At 38.1% G+C, this 22,725-nt stretch overlaps 1 protein-coding gene across 1 annotated transcript; it reads left to right on the forward strand.

Moving 5' to 3' along the window:
• Positions 1–243: 243 nt before the first annotated feature.
• On the forward strand, positions 244–21,785 carry LOC115452848 (zinc finger protein 480). The gene is made up of 13 exons (XM_037447677.1): positions 244–491; positions 5,162–5,296; positions 5,441–5,563; positions 6,716–6,858; positions 7,593–7,736; positions 8,807–8,930; positions 10,668–10,772; positions 12,009–12,160; positions 12,615–12,689; positions 13,135–13,248; positions 19,752–19,883; positions 21,052–21,123; positions 21,330–21,785. The coding sequence occupies exons 1-13, from the start codon at positions 342–344 to the stop codon at positions 21,760–21,762; spliced, it is 1,902 nt and encodes a 633-aa protein (XP_037303574.1). The 5' UTR covers positions 244–341; the 3' UTR covers positions 21,763–21,785.
• Positions 21,786–22,725: the final 940 nt, after the last annotated feature.

Here is a 22,725-nt window from a genome sequence, read left to right on the forward strand (position 1 = left end):
CTACAACCGAGTGAAACGGAATGTAAAAAAAATCGACTATTCAAGGGATGCGCTACTTATCAATCTCTGTCAATAGTATTGTCGATAAAATTATCCATATTATTAACGCGATTATATATGTGTAAAGAAATTTCTACTCAATATAATAGTTAAAATACTTTACACTATAATCTTGTATTAAATCTTTGAACTTAACGCATTCAAAAATTGAAATCACAAGTAGCAACAACAAAACGTTGTATGCCAAAAATGCCATTATCGTCGCCATATTGTTTACATTTTACAATAATTTCGATTTACAGATGTGAAGATGTAATTATTTAAATTATAATTATTCTAAAATGGATACCACACATTTAGATAACGTAGATGATTTTAAATTAGATTTTGAGATAGAGAAGCCGCTCTGCAGGTGTTGTCTGACGACAGATAGAAAAATGTTTAATGCAGAAATTTTCGATGCATATTTTCAAGATTTAGCCGGTATATGTGTAAGTAATGACTGTTTTTGTTATTTCTCTTTATTATTTTAATGTTTATTAGTCAATTATGTTAATAACAATCATTCTTACTCTCACATTTGATATTAGAATTAATTTTCTGTTATTTATCACCAATATGGTTTTGGGTTTAATAAAGTTTTCTGATGGTATTTTCTGTAGGTAAAGTGTAGTTTTAGTGGTCTTTTTAACGGAATTCAAACGTTTTTTTAAATTTTACCAAGACTTTCATAGATAAATATTAATTTAACTTAAATATAATGTTTAAAACGATTTATATCCAAAAACTCTGGTAAATACACAACTACAAGTAAGTACTATAACTTTACCACTTTTTGCTTTGTACATAGTCTCTTCATAAAATCATATATTAGCAGTGGGCTCTCTCCTCACTTATACATAAATCATGTTTTTTTCCATAAAGAGGTAACCAGAAGTAGAATCCAGGTAAACCATACATGTTTTGGGGTTGGATCCTAAATTAAATAGTGTTAATTTTACCACTGTTGTCCCTCTAGCCTTCCTTCCATCTTTCCTTTAATACAGTTCCTTTGGCACAGTGACCCCACTCACCTGATGGTAAGAGTGAGGTCCAATAGAATGTTGACACGAGAGATGATTACCCCTTGACAGTCGACACAATTATGTTGGAACCGGATATACACAGGCTGACCCTGTACCGCAACTCTTATGAGCGCCACTATGGCGGGTTGTAACGCCTTGTGTACAGTCGCTATTCAGGCGGATATAAAATATATCCTACCAACATCAAAATGATACATCATATCGACGCTGGAAAGCAAACACGTAGTAACCCGCAAAACTAAAATTTTTCACCAGAGCAGAAAAACTAAAAAAAAATTCAAAAAAAATTAATAACTTGCGTTTTTATAGTCCTAGAGTCGCCGTTTTTGGACACTATATTTATATTTTTGTGCTTAATAAGTTGTATTAAACGCCATCAACCTAAAGGTTGTTTAAAGAAATATTTTGCGGGTTACGACATTTGTAAATATTTTTTCAATCCATTGAAACGTAGTAAATGAAGAGAGTAAATATATGGCACGATGCAAATCGCACTTTTTTAGGGAGAGCATACATGTAGTAACCAACGTTGCTTTAAGCAACATAACTTAGAAAAACGTTATAATAAATAAAATCTGTAAATATTTTGCAATCAGTATGTAGTAAATGGCATTATTTTCCGTATCCTGAAAGAGTCAATTGTTTTAAAAGTAAATCTTTTAAAGTGGGTTTGCTAATTAAACTGCTGTAAGAGACAATAAAAAAAGGTTACTTCTACTTTTGAAATGTTTATTTAATACAACCAAAATGTATTTTTTAGCAAAATGTTCTGCTTTGGATTTTTTTTTAATATTTGCGCCACAGATCGACCACTTGCCATCGACAAAACAACTCAGTTAGTTTTTATTGGTAAAAAAAAACTTACAACTACACACTGTAATATATTACTTAACAAAATTAACACTGCTCATTTGTATATATAAAAAAAACTAAGTTTCTCTTTAGAAACCACATAAAACCATTTAATGCAGGTAAATATTCATTACTTTCTATCCTAGAATCAGATTAAAGCACTCTTTAACTTTTGCATTGGTCTTGAAATCTAAATATTCTTTTGCGTACATATCTTTTTGGAATTATAAGTTTTTCAACCTTTTTTTTTAATTGAATATTTATTTTGGCAAATTTTCTGCGGTAGTAATTCGATGGCAAAAGGGGTAGATCGTGTACAAAATTTTTGCTTTTTGAACTACATCCTCAGATGTTTTGTTGTAACCTCCAGCCCTTAGTCATCCATCTTCTCTTGCAATACCGTCGATCATATTGTATTTAGAGTATAAAGCATAAATCTTTGCGTAATTTCTAACTTGGCAATCGGAAACTTTTGGCATGCTTTACATCTATCTTCACCTTCATTTATGTAAAATTCTTATGTTTGACTTCTATTAGATGTTGCATTTTTACTTGGTCATTTGAGTGACCTTCTATTACCACATTGAGCTAATCAATCTATTCTTCTTTGGTAGCTGTTCAAATCACAAAAAAAAAAAAAAATATTAACACGTCGTTCTTCTGAAGCGTTACCTCAGTTGTTACCACACTACTTTTGACTGTTTCACCTTTTTTGTTAATATGTCAATCTCCTTTCTTTTTCTTTTCGCTATTCTCTTTTATAATTTCATGCTTTGATTTGGATTTCTCTAATGACAGTCGGTGAACTCTTTTACATTCTTGTTCTGTTTCTTTTTCAGTCTCTTATTGTTATTTTTATCTAAAACAAGAAAAAGCTAATGTTCCACATAAAAACTTTGCAGAACTTTATTGATTAATCAAATTATTATATTCTTATCACAATAAAATTCATTAAATTATCTTTATTTGAACTGTTTTCTTCAGGATCACTTGAAGAAGAAGTTGATTATTTTCTATTCAATCACAGACTTGAATATTTTCAGAGTTATCGTCAACAAAATCTAGTTAAGATTCTTCAAAGTTTATTTTTTTTATCGTCGATTAACAGCTTTTTAGCTTCTCATCTTCCGATTTAGTAAAGTCTGAGACAGGGGCATGTCTTAATATATCATCGTTTGTGTCTAGAAACATTGGAATTTTTCTTTGATTCCGTTTAATCTTTTCTTTGTCATAACGTCTATATTTTCTAATTCTTTAAATATCTTTTTAATATTTGCCTGCTGCGTTATTTCTAAACGTAGATTCCAAAAATAAGTGTACGTTAAGTAAAAAATAGTGGTTACTACTATTCTTTCGTTAGCATTTCCAACCTCAGCTCCAAAGTTACGTTCAATAATTACTCCTACTTCATATGATTCAAGTGTCGTCCAATTATCACTATTATATTTAATTTCATTTGATTATATTGAACCAAATCCGTCAGGAGAGATACTTTGAATAGACCTGACTTTTTGTTGTTAAAATACAGCATCATGCTGTATGTACTAAATTTCTATTTTGATCTATAATTATACCCTTTCCTTCGAGACTATTTACTTATATTTTTTCGTTGGTTTTTCATATTAAAAACCATCTCGTAAGGTCTCTCACCACCTTATTCGTTGCGCCACCATCTAAAAGAGTAATTTGTATATTTTAGCGAGATTATCAGCTAAGATTTTGGAAAAAATAATTATTGTGTAATTAATTCTAAATCTAAATAATGCGGCGATAACCTAGTTGGGTGTGGAACGGTCTGCCAAGACGAATGTCCGCAGGTTCAAATCCCAAGGGCACACACCTCTGACTTTTCTAAAAAATCACGTGTGTATTCTTTGTGAATTTATCGTTCGCTTTAACGGTGAAGGAAAACATCGTGAGGAAACCTGCACATCCGAGAAGTTCTCTATAGGAATTTCGAAGGTGTGTGAAGTCTACCAATCCGCACTAGGCCAGCGTGGTGGACTAAGGCCCAATCCCTCTCAGTAGTAGAGTCTTCAATCCCTCTCAGTGGGCAAGTATATAATACAGGGCTGATATTATTATTATTATTATAATTCTAAATAATTTCGGTAAAAATTATAATGCTTACGTAACAAAAATTGCACAAGTAATAAAAGTTCTAAGATAATAATATTGTACTTACTTGGCCTATACTCGATTTCGTTTTCTCGCTTACTATTTTTCAGTATAAAAATTCTCACTACAAATCGCCGTACACTTCCACTTCAAAACCCGCAATAAGACGTGGCGTAAGAATCAAAGGAATGTCTGCGGTGGCGCCGATCATAAGACGTAAATCCGCAATGTGTTAAGCCTACAATCTTTAGTAGTGCTGTAAACCTAACTTACATTTTAAATAGGATCCTTGTGAATACTGTAAAGGTCTCGACCAAAAAAACTGAATACCGTACAAAGCGTAGTAAACACTACCATTTAAAAACATATCGCCCACTAAATGATGTAAACTCAAATAATCAAAATTTACGAGCAGCAAAAATGTAGTAACCAGCATAAGATATGGAATTACTGATGATGTAAATAATAGGTTTAATTTTTTTATAGAAAATGAATTGTCGTAAGTAACATAACAAAAAATATTAACAGTTTTTTTGTTACTTACAGCGTTTTGTGGTACAAAAAAAAGAAAAAATAGGTAAATTTTAAAAATCCTATTTTTGTTATTATTAATCTTACAGTTACTTGAAAAAAACCATTCGACGTGTTTTAATTTTCTGATTCCAATGATGCAATAAAAAAAAAATACCGTACATGTCAGTTACTACGTGTTTGCTTTCCAGCGTCGATATAAGCAATTAGATTTATTGAAGACTGGTAAATAGATTGCAAGGCGGCGATAGCCTAGTTGGTTGTGGAACAGACTGTGAAGACAAATGTCCGCAGGTTCAAATCCCAAGGGCACACACATCTGACTTTTAAAAAAAAAATTATGTGTGTATTCTTTGTGAATTATCGCTTGCTTTAACGGTGAAGGAAAACATCATGAGGAAACCTGCATACCTGAGAAGTTCTCTATAGGAATTTCCGAGGGTGTGTGAAGTCTACCAATCCGCACTAGGCCAGCGTGGTCGACTAAGACCTAATCCAGTAGTAGAGGAGGGCCGTGCCTAACAGTGGAACAGTAGATAATACAGGGCTGATATATTGTATTGAATATTTTGCAGGTCTCAAATTCAGACGGTCTCCCGCTGTGGCTGTGTTTTGAGTGCTCGGCGCTGCTCAGGAAGGCCGTCAAGTTCAAGCACAAGGTGATACGGGCGCATACGTTACTGTATGAATATGTCACAAGATGTGCTCCAGTGAGTTGATTCTACTGATTATTGTAACTCGTTGAACTGATGTAAAATGTGGAAGAACTACTCAATTCGATATGTATATTCTAGTGTTCAATCATGCATAACTTCTTACACTATAGACCAATTTTGATAACTATTTCTTCACAGTTCCCGATAGATGCCCAAGATCCGGAACTGACGAAGTACGCGAGTCCATACTTGGTGAGCACGCCGACGATGATTCTAGAAACCAATGGCAAAGGGAAGATTGGATATCACAATGTTTTGGAGGTAATTTTGTTTATATAAAACCAATGCTGATGAGAGACTGATGAGAGTTGGTTATCTCTTAGTTGACACAATACGGGATCATCATATTTTTGATTTTGAACATTATTATACAAGGTCATTTTGATATTACCTTTGCTGACATTGTGCGAAAAATCATACATTTATAATGAACATTTTCAACAAAAAACTTGGTTTTAGTTTTCTGATTTTTTCATCATTTTGAAGTTTAAAGCGAATATGGCGTGTGCGTGAGTGTATTTCTGACTGAAAGCATGATGTTGCGACGAATTCTCTTAGAGTAGTAGTAGTGGCATTAGCGCGTGTAAAACTATAATTACTTTTTATTCATATTTATTTTGTTCGAAACTTACACTTTTTTATTTTACATCACCGGCTCAATTAACTTATTTTAAGGTGTTATTTCCAAGTCGATAAGTATGTGGTTAATAACGCAATGTCAGAATGACCCTGTATCGTTATACAGGGTCATTCTGACATTGCGTTACTAACGGCAAATAGTACTTAAGGCGATACCTCAAGGTCCATTTTCATACATTTTGTTTCACCTTTAATCTGGGTAACTAAACAAGTATTGGCAAGTAAAGAATTTAAATTCACGTCTAGTTAGTGATTAGTTCTCGCAGTTTAAAGAAAAACGTAAAAATAATTAATAATCATGGATATTTCGGCCTTTAAAATTTAATATGACGAGATTAAAGGTGAAACAAAATGTATGAAAATGGACCTTGAGGTATCGCCTTAAAGAAGTCCGTCTGCGAAAACTGAATTAAAATTGGTTAAATAATAAACCAGTAGTCATATTATAAATAATGTAGTGTGTAGGAGTGTGCGTAGTGGAGATATCGTTCCCTCTTTCTTCGCACGCGTTGTAATCCCCTATGACGTAACAAGCGCGTTTTGCGCCGCATTTTTTTTTATTGACATAAACTGTTCTAGCGAATTTCTTAAGCTTATAACTTGTTGAATTTTTAAAGAAAAAAATTATTCAGAGTACTATATTATACGTTTCTAATTAAAACCGAATGAACCCAGGCTGTGTCCCGGAGCGCTTATATGAGCCACTATATTACCTTGTGTACATTACAAGTGTGCTACCACCAGCAAAACCAAAATCATTCCATTCTGATGCAGCACGAAAAGCTAGTAAGCAAGACAGAGTTGGAGGGGGAGTTGCCGCCCCTGCGGCTGAACAGCACCGACTTGGACCAGGAGCCGGTGAAGCAGGAGACGGGCCTCTCCGACTACGAGGACAATCTCACGCTCGATGAGTTCAGGTCAGTAACCATTGGTATAGTTTTTTTTTGAGTAGACCTCCTTGCTGCCTGTCCTGGGGCACCTGCGAACAGGATGCTGGATTCCTCTCGACTGCAGGGGCTAGAACCTCCCTGCAGTCTACCCTGAGGCACATGTGAACGAGATGCTGGATTCCCCTGGCTTAGTGACTGCTGGGGCTAAAGGAAAGTTGGGAAGAAGGGGGGAGGGGCGCTATTTGATATTTAATTCGTCCCTCTCCCTAAATACTATTCGTTCGGGCGCATTGTGTCTTCATAGTATATACATAAGGTCGAAAAATCAGAGGTGGGTTTGGGTTTCAATTGCTGATTTTGGGCTGTGGTCCGTTCCATCACCAACTAGGTTATCATATGCTGTAAAATAACTGCAAAACATACTCCATCAATATATATGTACTACGTAATAGATTTGGCGTTTCCAACATGCACTGTGTTCAACTGAATTGAACTGTAATCCATTCACACTGACTAGTATGGTCAATATTGACAGCTTGTGGTTGTGTACGGAGTGGCGCTCATGATAAAGGAACTCGAGTCTAAGTGTAAACCTGGATGTGAATAAATATTAGTTAAATAAGTAAAATTATTTGTTCAAGTCAATAAATAGGTTATAACAGTGACGTTTTGCCATTTTAGTTCAGATTTGTACAAATACTTTATATGGACGTTCGTGTCTATAGAATATACGTCAATGCTTAAAACATACTTTCGTTCAGAATAAACAAGATAACTGACGAGGACATCAGCAACTTCCTGGACGGAGCCGAGCAGCGCCAGGAGCCACTCCTAGAAGAGAAGGAAGCCAAAAAGAAAACGAAAAAGAAGAAAAGAGAAGACAAAGCCAAAAAGAAAAAACAGGGGTACGTTATTGTTATCAGTGTATTAGTGCACGATAGTGATCCGCTGTTTCTGATGGTGAATGGAGTAGGGTCCAATAGAATGTCGACTGACGAGAAATGATTACCCGCAGTCGACACATATGTTGGTATTGGATATACACAGGCTGATCCCGGAACGCGACTCACGTGGGCCACTATGGCGGTTTCTAACATCCTGTGTACGGTCGATATCCGAGCGGATATAATATATCCTACCATTAGCAAAGCCTGGGATTATTTATCTAAGATTGTGTCTATGGGAATCAAAGAGGCTGATTGTAAACCCAAACCAGTTCTGTCCACAATATATTTGGGCAAATGTATGTCGATCGAAACGGCGGCGATAGCCTAGTTGGGTGTGGAACGGACTGTCGAGACGAATGTCCGCAGGTTCAAATCACAAGGGCACACACCTCTGACTTTTCTAAAATCATGTGTGTATTCTTTGTGAATTTATCGTTCGCTTTGACGGTGAAGGAAAACATCGTGAGGAAACCTGCACATCTGAGAAGTTCTCCATAGGAATTTCGAAGGTGTGTGAAGTCTACCAACCCGCACTAGGCCAGCGTGGTGGACTAAGGCCTAATCCCTCTCAGTAGTAGAGGAGGCCCGTGCTCAGCAGTGGGCAAGTATATAATACAGGGCTAATATTATTATTATTATGTCGACACAATTATGGTTGGAACCGGTTATACACAGGCTGATCTCGGAACGCGACACACGTGAGCCACTATGGCGGTTTCTAACACCCTGTGTACGGTCGATATTCGGGCGGATATAAAATATATCCTACCACCAGCAATAGTAAAGTTACTTTGTATTAGGTGGTATTTTTAAATGGTTGGTTTAATCGCCCAGTCGAGTCGCGTTCCGGAATCAGTTATGAGTACGGTTCCAACGGGCCGGCATAATTGTCTCGATTGGCGAATGTTATTCATCCTTCATCAGTATACGCTATGTGGAACTCTCTCTGACCCTCAAGTGCAAAGGCTTACTTAGCCTAGCGTATAAAAATAAAAATAATCTAAATTTTTCCGTTTTATTCTTTACAGTGACGCAACAAACACAGAGGTTAAGACTGAAAAAAAAACGACGATACGAAAGGCAGTAGAGATAGATCCGAGTAAGATAAGAATAGTAGCGCTCAACCCCGAGGAGCAGATCAAACAGAGAGAGGTGAGGATGTGCTACTGTACAAAATACATGCTCCCTAGGGGGGACGAATTACGTATCAAATACCGGAACTACCCTATAGGAGACACAAATTTCACTCCCATTTTGATTATTAAATATAAACCGAAACATTAGAAAAAAAAATATACATGCTTCCTCCTTTTCCTCACTCTCTTCCTATCACCGAACGTTAAGCAGTTAGCAGGAACCTCCAAGAGTTGATAACAGGTAAAGTTCCGGTACAACAAATGTTGGAGTTTCCCGGGCAATCGACACGCCGGAATTCTTGATTCCCTTAAAACACTGAATACATCCACAGTTTACTACATACATGTATAGATACCTATATACATGCATTTTGTACTACAAACATGCATAGGTTACTACATACATGCATCGAGTACTACAAACATGCATAGGTTACTACATACATGCATCGAGTACTACAAACATGCATGTGTTACTACATACATGCATCGAGTACTACAAACATGCATGTGTTACTACATACATGCATCGAGTACTACAAACATGCATAGGTTACTACATACATGCATCGAGTACTACAAACATGCATGTGTTACTACATACATGCATCGAGTACTACAAACATGCATGTGTTACTACATACATGCATCGAGTACTACAAACATGCATGTGTTACTACATACATGCATCGAGTACTACAAACATGCATGTGTTACTACATACATGCATCGAGTACTACAAACATGCATGTGTTACTACATACATGCATCGAGTACTACAAACATGCATAGGTTACTACATACATGCATCGAGTACTACAAACATGCATAGGTTACTACATACATGCATCGAGTACTACAAACATGCATGTGTTACTACATACATGCATCGAGTACTACAAACATGCATGTGTTACTACATACATGCATCGAGTACTACAAACATGCATGTGTTACTACATACATGCATCGAGTACTACAAACATGCATGTGTTACTACATACATGCATCGAGTACTACAAACATGCATGTGTTACTACATACATGCATCGAGTACTACAAACATGCATGTGTTACTACATACATGCATCGAGTACTACAAACATGCATGTGTTACTACATACATGCATCGAGTACTACAAACATGCATAGGTTACTACATACATGCATCGAGTACTACAAACATGCATAGGTTACTACATACATGCATCGAGTACTACAAACATGCATGTGTTACTACATACATGCATCGAGTACTACAAACATGCATGTGTTACTACATACATGCATCGAGTACTACAAACATGCATGTGTTACTACATACATGCATCGAGTACTACAAACATGCATGTGTTACTACATACATGCATCGAGTACTACAAACATGCATGTGTTACTACATACATGCATCGAGTACTACAAACATGCATAGGTTACTACATACATGCATCGAGTACTACAAACATGCATAGGTTACTACATACATGCATCGAGTACTACAAACATGCATGTGTTACTACATACATGCATCGAGTACTACAAACATGCATAGGTTACTACATACATGCATCGAGTACTACAAACATGCATAGGTTACTACATACATGCATCGAGTACTACAAACATGCATGTGTTACTACATACATGCATTGTACACTACAAACATGCATAGTTTACTAGAAAACATGCATAGATTACTCCTACGTTTTCAAAGGTAATTTTTAATAGATACAATAATGTTTTTCTGTTTCAGGAAGAAAGCAAAACGAATCTGAAGTTTCCATTTCAGTGTAATTTGTGCTTTAAAGGGTTCAACTTTGAAGCTAAATTACAAAATCACATGCACAAACACAGTCCGGTGAGTTTCTTCTCTCTTGCATATACTAATACTACTAGGTTCAGATATATAGACCTTATATTATATACTGTCCCACCGGTGGGCACAGGCCTCTACTACTGAGTGTTACGCCTTAAAATCCAGTCAAAATAACATTTAAGTTAGGAAAAAGTCGCATAGAGCTGAAAATTGGTAATATATAATACTTATATTAAACATCCGATGACGTATACAGGTTGCATATTATGAATATAAGTTTTAAATTTTTAAAATCGCGAACGGTGATTCGTACGAAAAAAAAAGAACAATTATTGTTGAGAATCGTGTGTTCTTTAACTTCTGTCTGAACTATTTTTACGATAATACCTCTGGTTTCGAAGAAAAATAGGATTTACCGGATTTTTTTACCTTTGACCTTGAATAATTTTTTTTGCACACAGGATCGATAGGGACTTTTGACATTTTATGATAATTATGTATTTAACGTATATACCAATTTTCAGCTCTATGCGATTTTTCCTAACTCACAGGTATTTTTTTGTCTATTTTCACTGGAGTCTCTCACGCTGGCCTAATGCAGATTGGCAGACTTCACATACCTAAAAATTTCTTATAAAGAACTTAGGTTATCTATGTCTATTTCTGCTGCCAAACAGTAGTGTAGTCACTGTTGTGTTCCAGTTTGAAGCAAATTGTAGCCAGTGTAAGTACTGGACATAAAACTTAACATCTCATGTCTCATGGCGAGCGCAGTGGAATACCAAACAATACTTTGTAATTCAAGGTGTTCGTGTAACTGTTTACGGGCGGTCGTCTTACCATCAGACGAACGGCAAGCTCGTCTCGTCATTCAAAGCAATAAAGAAAATATATCTGACGCTCTCCCGCCTCCTAGTCACCATGGGCCCCCACCCTAGCTTCTAGCGAAGTTCGGTTTGACGATTAGGGGCCGTTGCAAGTATCACGTAACGCAATTTGGTGGGGAGGGGGGCTCTTGTAAAACGTTACGATGCGTTACAGGCGCGGGGGGGTTCGTACAACGCGTTATGTAACATTGGATTTATGTATTTAAAAAAATAACAATTGTATTTTTGAGATTTTACGGTACTTTGCGAAAAAGAAAATTTTAGAGATACATTATTTTTTTGAGGGGGGGGGGCGTACAGGAAAACGTTACGGCGCGTTACATTGGGGGTCAAAAATCTTCAAAAATTGCGTTACGTAATACTTGGACGACCCCTTGTTTTTCTCCCGCAGTCCCGCGGCCCGTTCGAGTGCAAGCTGTGTCACATGTTCCTGCCGACCTCGTACAGCTTCAGCGTGCACTCGCTCATACACACGCGCCGGTACGAATGCGTGAAGTGCGGCCGCAGGATGACGGACCGCGCCTCCATACTCGACCATTACAGGTGAGCGTACATTTACAATGGGGTATTTGACTTATTATTTTTTATAACTTTTATAAATTATTTAAACAGAATAAATCATTGAAATCTGGTGAAAAATCTACAAGTTATGAGCCATTGAAATTTGGTAGTAAGTGTAAAAAAGTCAAAAAACAGTAAAGGGACGGAATACTTGCACTTGACGTCAGTGGCCATTATGAAAGAAAGAGATGGAGCGATATCCCCACTCCTGCACTTAGCAATATTTAAAAGAATTACTGCCTCATTTCTTATCGAATTTTAATGCTGTTTTCACAGAAGGAATTCTCTTTTGTGCTAATTGCTGCTACTTATTAAAAAATGCACAAAAGCAAACATAGTCAAATATTATGTCTGTCTGTTTGCGTCGGATGTATACAGGCTGATCCCAAAACGCTACACTTATAGACAACATTACTCGAGTCGTTTTTATTTCCAGATCTCAGCACGAGGGCATCATGACACTCTACACGTGTCAATTTTGTGGGAAAGTTTTCAAAGTAAGTGATAAAAAGTAATATAAAAAAATACTAATATTGATGAAATGTGCCGGTCTTTGCTGTGTACAATCGAATCAATAAAAAAAGTGTTTTCTAATTTTTTTTATGTGAATTTTCAATTTATTTTGTATTTTTAAAAATAGATATTGTAACTTTGACTTTGCGGGTGAACAACACTTCAGTCCCTCCCGTGACCATGAAGGCTGCAGTCTTCGAAAAGTCAGGAGAAAAGTAAAATATTAAAACGGCGATAAAATCCGTAAAATAGTTTAATTTAAACACTAGACAGTTTTTTTTGTAATTATTTGAAAATCACTTTTTTTTTGTATATTTGTACAATCGAATCAATAAAAAAGTGTTTGCTAATTTTTTTTTCAAGTGAATGTACTATCTGGTATTTTTATTTTTCATCTTGAATGTTTTTTTATTACAATTAAAAAAAAGACATTATTTTTCCAGTAACAGCAAGACGCACCGCGGCCACGTGCGCAACCACCACTCCGGCGAGCGACCCAAGTGCGACCAGTGCGGGAAGACCTTCATCAACGCCGACTCACTCGCCGAGCACCAGCAGTGAGTACACACACCTCACGGCCACTCCCCCCTCACACCCCCCACTACAACTGGACGATCAGCAGTGGCACGCATGACACCGAGCGGTGAAGCTCAAGTCTCAGGGAACACTTGTCATTATCCCGTAACGAAATTAATCAAATATAGGGAGGTGTTCGAAATATTAATTGTCAACTTCCCTCCATAGCAAAGCAGTGAGTACTCACTGATCCTTACACGATATAATAATAATAGTTTATTTATTCTAAATATTGTGATGGTAAAAATATAAAAATATATTCTAAATATTGTGATGGTAAAAATATATCAGAAATCAAAATCCTCCGCCGCATCTGTCTATCTGTCTGAACGCGATAAACTCAAAAACCACACAACGGATTTCAACGAAATTTCCTACAAAGATAGTTTGAGTGAGTCCCTGGGAAGGGCATAGGCTACTTTCTATTCCAGGAAAATATATATTATAATAAAAGCCCTTATTCACCGATCTAGTAATAAATCAGTTTTAACTAATTGGACAAGAATCAATTAATGCAAAATGTGCCTATTTATTCTTCAGTAACCAGTTTGTTGGTAAGGTTGTCTTTCGACATTGACCTCTCCTAATATCTTCCTCTCACCGCCATCACGAGTTAATCTTCTCCATCCTTTTATTCTGGGTCAAATTATATCACGCGCCCGCACGCAAAACTAGTAAATAAATTAATACAAAACAACCAACTGACATACATTTCCCCTGGCCGCCAGTACATAAATAAATACAAACAACCGACTGACAGTACATTTCCCCTGGCCGCCAGTACATAAATACAAAACAACCAACTGACATACATTTCCCCTGGCCGCCAGTACATAAATACAAAACAACCAACTGACATACATTTCCCCTGGCCGCCAGTACATAAATAAATACAAACAACCGACTGACAGTACATTTCCCCTGGCCGCCAGTACATAAATACAAAACAACCAACTGACATACATTTCCCCTGGCCGCCAGTACATAAATACAAAACAACCAACTGACATACATTTCCCCTGGCCGCCATTACATAAATACAAAACAACCAACTGACATACATTTCCCCTGGCCGCCAGTACATAAATACAAAACAACCAACTGACATACATTTCCCCTGGCCGCCATAACATAAAAAAAAAACAACCAACTGACAGACATTAGCCGCCATTACATAAAAAAATACAAAACAACCAACTGACATACATTTCCCCTCGCCGCCATTACATAAAAAAATACAAAACAACCAACTGACATACATTTCCCCTGGCCGCCATTACATAAAAAAATACAAAACAACCAACTGACATACATTTCCCCTGGCCGCCATTACATAAATAAATACAAAACAACCAACTGACATACATTTCCCCTGGCCGCCATTACATAAATACAAAACAACCAACTGACATACATTTCCCCTGGCCGCCATTACATAAAAAAATACAAAACAACCAACTGACATACATTTCCCCTGGCCGCCATTACATAAATAAATACAAAACAACCAACTGACATACATTTCCCCTGGCCGCCATTACATAAATAAATACAAAACAACCAACTGACATACATTTCCCCTGGCCGCCAGTACATAAATAAATACAAAACAACCAACTGACATACATTCCCCTGGCCGACAGTACATAAATAAATACAAATAAACCTACTGACATACATTTCCCCTGGCCGCCATTACATAAATACAAAACAACCAACTGACATACATTCCCCTGGCCGCCAGTACATAAATACAAAACAACCAACTGACATACATTTCCCTGGCCGCCATTACATAAAAAAATACAAAACAACCAACTGACATACATTTCCCCTGGCCGCCATTACATAAATAAATACAAAACAACCAACTGACATACATTTCCCCTGGCCGCCATTACATAAATACAAAACAACCAACTGACATACATTTCCCCTGGCCGCCAGTACATAAATACAAAACAACCAACTGACATACATTTCCCTGGCCGCCATTACATAAATACAAAACAACCAACTGACATACATTTCCCTGGCCGCCATTACATAAATAAATACAAAACAACCAACTGACATACATTTCCCCTGGCCGCCATTACATAAATAAATACAAAACAACCAACTGACATACATTTCCCCTGGCCGCCATTACATAAATAAATACAAAACAACCAACTGACATACATTTCCCCTGGCCGCCAGTACATAAATAAATACAAAACAACCAACTGACATACATTTCCCTGGCCGACAGTACATAAATAAATACAAATAAACCTACTGACATACATTTCCCCTGGCCGCCATTACATAAATACAAAACAACCAACTGACATACATTCCCTGGCCGCCAGTACATAAAAAATACAAAACAACCAACTGACATACAGTCCCCTGGCCGCCATTACATAAATACAAAACAACCAACTGACATACATTTCCCTGGCCCCCATTACATAAATACAAAACAACCAACTGACATACATTCCCCTGGCCGCCAGTACATAAATAAATACAAAACAACCAACTGACATACATTTCCCCTGGCCGCCATTACATAAATACAAAACAACCAACTGACATACATTTCCCCTGGCCGCCATTACATAAATACAAAACAACCAACTGACATACATTTCCCCTGGCCGCCATTACATAAAAAAATACAAAACAACCAACTGACATACATTTCCCCTGGCCGCCATTACATAAATAAATACAAAACAACCAACTGACATACATTTCCCCTGGCCGCCATTACATAAATAAATACAAAACAACCAACTGACATACATTTCCCCTGGCCGCCAGTACATAAATAAATACAAAACAACCAACTGACATACATTTCCCCTGGCCGACAGTACATAAATAAATACAAATAAACCTACTGACATACATTTCCCCTGGCCGCCATTACATAAATACAAAACAACCAACTGACATACATTCCCCTGGCCGCCAGTACATAAAAAAATACAAAACAACCAACTGACATACATTTCCCCTGGCCGGCAGTACATAAATACAAAACAACCAACTGACATACATTTCCCCTGGCCGCCAGTACATAAATACAAAACAACCAACTGACATACATTTCCCCTGGCCGACAGTACATAAATAAATACAAATAAACCTACTGACATACATTTCCCCTGGCCGCCAGTACATAAATAAGTACAAAACAACCAACTGACATACATTTCCCCTGGCCGACAGTACATAAATAAATACAAATAAACCTACTGACATACATTTCCCCTGGCCGCCAGTACATAAATAAGTACAAAACAACCAACTGACATACATTTCCCCTGGCCGCCATTACATAAATACAAAACAACCAACTGACATACATTTCCCCTGGCCGACAGTACATAAATAAATACAAATAAACCTACTGACATACATTTCCCCTGGCCGCCATTACATAAATACAAAACAACCAACTGACATACATTCCCCTGGCCGCCAGTACATAAAAAAAAAACAAAACAACCAACTGACATACATTTCCCCTGGCCGCCAGTACATAAATACAAAACAACCAACTGACATACATTTCCCCTGGCCGCCAGTACATAAATACAAAACAACCAACTGACATACATTTCCCCTGGCCGACAGTACATAAATAAATACAAATAAACCTACTGACATACATTTCCCCTGGCCGCCAGTACATAAATAAGTACAAAACAACCAACTGACATACATTTCCCCTGGCCGACAGTACATAAATAAATACAAATAAACCTACTGACATACATTTCCCCTGGCCGCCAGTACATAAATAAGTACAAAACAACCAACTGACATACATTTCCCCTGGCCGCCATTACATAAATACAAAACAACCAACTGACATACATTCCCCTGGCCGCCATTACATAAATACAAAACAACCAACTGACATACATTTCCCCTGGCCGCCATTACATAAATACAAAACAACCAACTGACATACATTCCCCTGGCCGCCAGTACATAAAAAAATACAAAACAACCAACTGACATACATTTCCCCTGGCCGCCATTACATAAATACAAAACAACCAACTGACATACATTCCCCTGGCCGCCAGTACATAAAAAAATACAAAACAACCAACTGACATACATTTCCCCTGGCCGACAGTACATAAATAAATACAAATAAACCTACTGACATACATTTCCCCTGGCCGCCATTACATAAATACAAAACAACCAACTGACATACATTCCCCTGGCCGCCATTACATAAATACAAAACAACCAACTGACATACATTCCCCTGGCCGCCATTACATAAATACAAAACAACCAACTGACATACATTCCCCTGGCCGCCAGTACATAAAAAATACAAAACAACCAACTGACATACATTTCCCCTGGCCGACAGTACATAAATAAATACAAATAAACCTACTGACATACATTTCCCCTGGCCGCCAGTACATAAATAAGTACAAAACAACCAACTGACATACATTTCCCCTGGCCGACAGTACATAAATAAATACAAATAAACCTACTGACATACATTTCCCCTGGCCGCCAGTACATAAATAAGTACAAAACAACCAACTGACATACATTTCCCCTGGCCGCCATTACATAAATACAAAACAACCAACTGACATACATTCCCCTGGCCGCCATTACATAAATACAAAACAACCAACTGACATACATTTCCCCTGGCCGCCATTACATAAATACAAAACAACCAACTGACATACATTCCCCTGGCCGCCAGTACATAAAAAAATACAAAACAACCAACTGACATACATTTCCCCTGGCCGACAGTACATAAATAAATACAAATAAACCTACTGACATACATTTCCCCTGGCCGCCAGTACATAAATAAGTACAAAACAACCAACTGACATACATTTCCCCTGGCCGCCATTACATAAATACAAAACAACCAACTGACATACATTCCCTGGCCGCCAGTACATAAATACAAAACAACCAACTGACATACATTTCCCCTGGCCGCCATTACATAAATACAAAACAACCAACTGACATACATTCCCCTGGCCGCCAGTACATAAATACAAAACAACCAACTGACATACATTTCCCCTGGCCGCCATTACATAAATACAAAACAACCAACTGACATACATTTCCCCTGGCCGCCAGTACATAAATAAATACAAAACAACCAACTGACATACATTCCCCTGGCCGCCAGTACATAAATACAAAACAACCAACTGACATACATTTCCCTGGCCGCCATTACATAAATACAAAACAACCAACTGACATACATTTCCCCTGGCCGCCAGTACATAAATAAATACAAAACAACCAACTGACATACATTTCCCCTGGCCGACAGTACATAAATACAAAACAACCAACTGACATACATTTCCCCTGGCCGCCAGTACATAAATAAATACAAAACAACCAACTGACATACATTTCCCCTGGCCGACAGTACATAAATACAAAACAACCAACTGACATACATTTCCCCTGGCGGCCATTACATAAATAAAAAACAACCACCTGACATTCATTCCCTGGCCGCCAGTACATAAATACAAAACAACCAACTGACATACATTTCCCCTGGCCGCCATTACATAAATACAAAACAACCAACTGACATACATTTCCCCTGGCCGCCAGTACATAAATAAATACAAAACAACCAACTGACATACATTCCCCTGGCCGCCAGTACATAAATACAAAACAACCAACTGACATACAGTTTCCCCTGGCCGCCATTACATAAATACAAAACAACCAACTGACATACATTTCCCCTGGCCGCCAGTACATAAATAAATACAAAACAACCAACTGACATACATTTCCCCTGGCCGACAGTACATAAATACAAAACAACCAACTGACATACATTTCCCCTGGCCGCCATTACATAAATACAAAACAACCAACTGACATACATTTCCCCTGGCCGCCATTACATAAATACAAAACAACCAACTGACATACATTTCCCCTGGCCGCCAGTACATAAATAAATACAAACAACCGACTGACAGTACATTTCCCCCTGGCCGCCAGTAAATAAATAAATACAAAAAACCAACTGACTACATTTTCCCCTGGCCGCCAGTACATAAATAAATACAAAACAACCAACTGACAAGAAGCGACGATAGCCTAGTTGGGTATGGAACGGTCTGCCGAGACGAATGTCCGCAGGTTCAAATCCCAAGGGCACACACCTCTGACTTTTCTAAAAAATCATGTGTGTATTCTTTGTGAATTTATCGTTCGCTTTAACGGTGAAGGAAAACATCGTGAGGAAACCTGCACATCTGAGAAGTTCTCTATAGGAATTTCGAAGGTGTATGAAGTCTACCAATCCGCACTACAGCGTGGTGGACTAAGGCCTTATCCCTCTCAGTAGTAGAGGAGGCCCGTGCTCGGCAGTGGGCAAGTATATAATACAGGGCTAATATTATTAACTGACATACATTTCCCCTGTCCGCAGGATCCACCAGGGCATAAAGAACTACTCGTGCGGCGAGTGCGACAAGCAGTTCCGCACGCGCACGCAGATGAAGCACCACCAGCTCAAACACTCCACCAGCAAGGACTACTACTGCGTCGAGTGTGATACCAGGTCACTGCAGGCTCGTGTTGACGTCGCGTTACTGAATAAAACCACATACTCGTCTTCACCTTTGCTGACATTGTGACAAAAATCATTCATTAAGGCGATACCTCAAGGTCCATTTTCATACATTTTGTTTCACCTTTAATCTGGGTAACTAAACAAGTATTGGCAAGTAAAGAATTTAAATTCACGTCTAGTTAGTGATTAGTTCTCGCAGTTGAAAGAAAAACGTAAAAATAAAATTTCGTCATATTAAATTTTAAAGGCCGAAATATCCATGATTATTAATTATTTTTACGTTTTTCTTTCAACTGCGAGAACTAATCACTAACTAGACGTGAATTTAAATTCTTTACTTGCCAATACTTGTTTAGTTACCCAGATTAAAGGTGAAACAAAATGTATGAAAATGGACCTTGAGGTATCGCCTTAATAACGAATATTTTCACCAAAAAGCCTGGTTTTAGTTTTGTGATTTTTTGGTCATTTTGTAGTTTAATGCAAATATGGCGTGTGTGAGTATATTTCTGACTGTAAGTATGATGTCGCGACGAATTCTCTTAGAGTAGTAGTAGTGGCATTAGGGCGCGTAAAATTAAAATAACTTTTTATTAATATTTATTTTGTTCGTTACACTTTTTATTTCACATCTACGGCTCAAGTAACTTATTGTAGAGTTATTTCCAAGTAGATAAGTATGTGGTTTCATTTAGTAACGCGATGTCAAATTGACCCTGTGTATTATGGTTTGTAAAAAAATCATATCTGTGTGATATTATTATCAGTAGTGTTAGATCTGTTTCTACAGTGAACCTGTTTATTGTCAACCAAAAGGTATATTCTTTATAAAATAAAGCAGTTAATTTTGTCCCCGCTAAAATGGCATGTTGTAATTTTAAGTAGAATAAGCAGGTTTATCTTTACTAAAAAATTATGTGTGTATTCTTTGTGAATTATCGCTTGCTTTAACGGTGAAGGAAAACATCATGAGGAAACCTGCATATCTGAGAAGTTCTCTATAGGAATTTCGAAGGTGTGTGAAGTCTGCCCGCACTACAGCGTGGTGGACTAAAGCCTATTCCCTCTCAGTAGTAGAGGAGACCCGTGCCGCAGTGGGACACTATATAATACAGGGCTGATATTATTATAGTATAATAATATAATTTCTTTGCAGGTTCAAATCGTCGCACAGTTTGCGCCAACACTTGCAGAAGAGTTTGAAGCACAAAGACATAGAGAGCCTCAAGTGAGTATATATATATTTGTCACACGTGTATTTCGCGGTAAGAGATATGTGTATATATTGATTTTGAAGTCATCGTGTTCTTTTGGAAGTAGGAGACAAACTTGCCCCCATCCGATCGTAACAAGATATAGAGAGCCTGAAGTGAGTAGCCATCTGTCACACGTGTATTTGGCGGTGAGAGCCATGCCTAGATGTCACGTCCGCAGGTGGGGCTGCGCGCGCTGCCTGAAGCGCTTCGAGTCGGCGCGGCAGCTGGCGGCGCACACGCGCGTGCAGCACGAGGGCGTGCGCGCGCACCCGTGCGGCCTGTGCGGCGCCGCGCTCGCCTCGCGCGCCTCGCTGCACAAGCACCTCGCCGCCGTGCACGCCGGCCGCCGCCCGCCGCCGCGCCACGTGTGCGACGCGTGCGGCAAGGCCTTCCGCGGCCGCAGCGTGCTCGCCAACCACGTGCGCACGCACACCGGCGAGAAGCCCTTCCAGTGCGAGCTGTGCGCGCGCAAGTTCACGCAGCGCACCGCCATGCGCACGCACGTCAAGCTCGTGCACCTCAAGCAGCGCCGCGCGGCCGCGCCCCCGCCCCCGCCGCCGCCGCCGCCGCCGCCCGAACAGTGGGCCCTCTACCAGCCGCCGCTCGACTGACGCGCTTACTCAATAAAGCGTTCAGTACAAACTGTTTCTTATTTATTCCTAAGAGACCCGTCGTGGCAAACCAAAAAGTTATTCCATGAACTTGCGTGTTTTTAGCGATTTTTGTATAGAAACATACCAAAACTAAGCAAAAAAAATGATTAGGCACAGTTGCGACCTCAAATCCCATGACGATTCTCTTTCAATCTATTGCCATAATTCCGTTGAACGAAACAGTCATTTTCAATGAACCATCCCGATCTCAATTTTAAATCCGATTCCGATAATGAACCAATCAAAATAACTCATTTGTAATGTCAAAAAAATACTTTATTCTGATTGGTCGATTTTTGAGATCGAAAAAAACGATTGAAATCGTTTTTGAAAATGCAGTTACCGAAGACAATTGAGTTCATCATCATTTTGACCTGTATTACATACTCTCCCACTGCTGGGCACGGGCAATTGAGTTCAACGGTATAAAAAATATATCAACTCTACTTGTCCGTAACAGCAAGAAATATTAAAATGAGTCTATTAATCACGATTTAGGAACGAATCACTAAGAACATATTTTCACTTTAGCTATTATCCATGGCTATCAAAAAAGTCTGTTTCTCAGCTTTGTTTATCTGACAGCCAACTAGATTCAAGTTGTATCTCAATATTAGCCAATCACAACGGCCCCATGTCTACGCACTGCGAAGGCTGCCATACCGTCAGCACTGAAAAACAGACGTCCTTAGATAAATAACGTCTATGAATTACAAAGAGAATATAATCACTACGTTTTAATGAATAAGGGGGTAAGTTTTTATGTCAGATGCAGTGTAACACAAACAGTGTATCCAAATTTATATATATTAAAGGTTGTATTATATGTTATTTACATACCTTGATAGCAGCAAAAATTGCGAGTTATTCAAAAAATTAAAAATACGACAATTGCGCGCGATACAAAGTTTTATGACGCTT

Source organism: Manduca sexta, chromosome 1 (assembly GCF_014839805.1).
Source record: "Manduca sexta isolate Smith_Timp_Sample1 chromosome 1, JHU_Msex_v1.0, whole genome shotgun sequence".
Lineage (NCBI taxonomy): Eukaryota > Metazoa > Arthropoda > Insecta > Lepidoptera > Sphingidae > Manduca > Manduca sexta.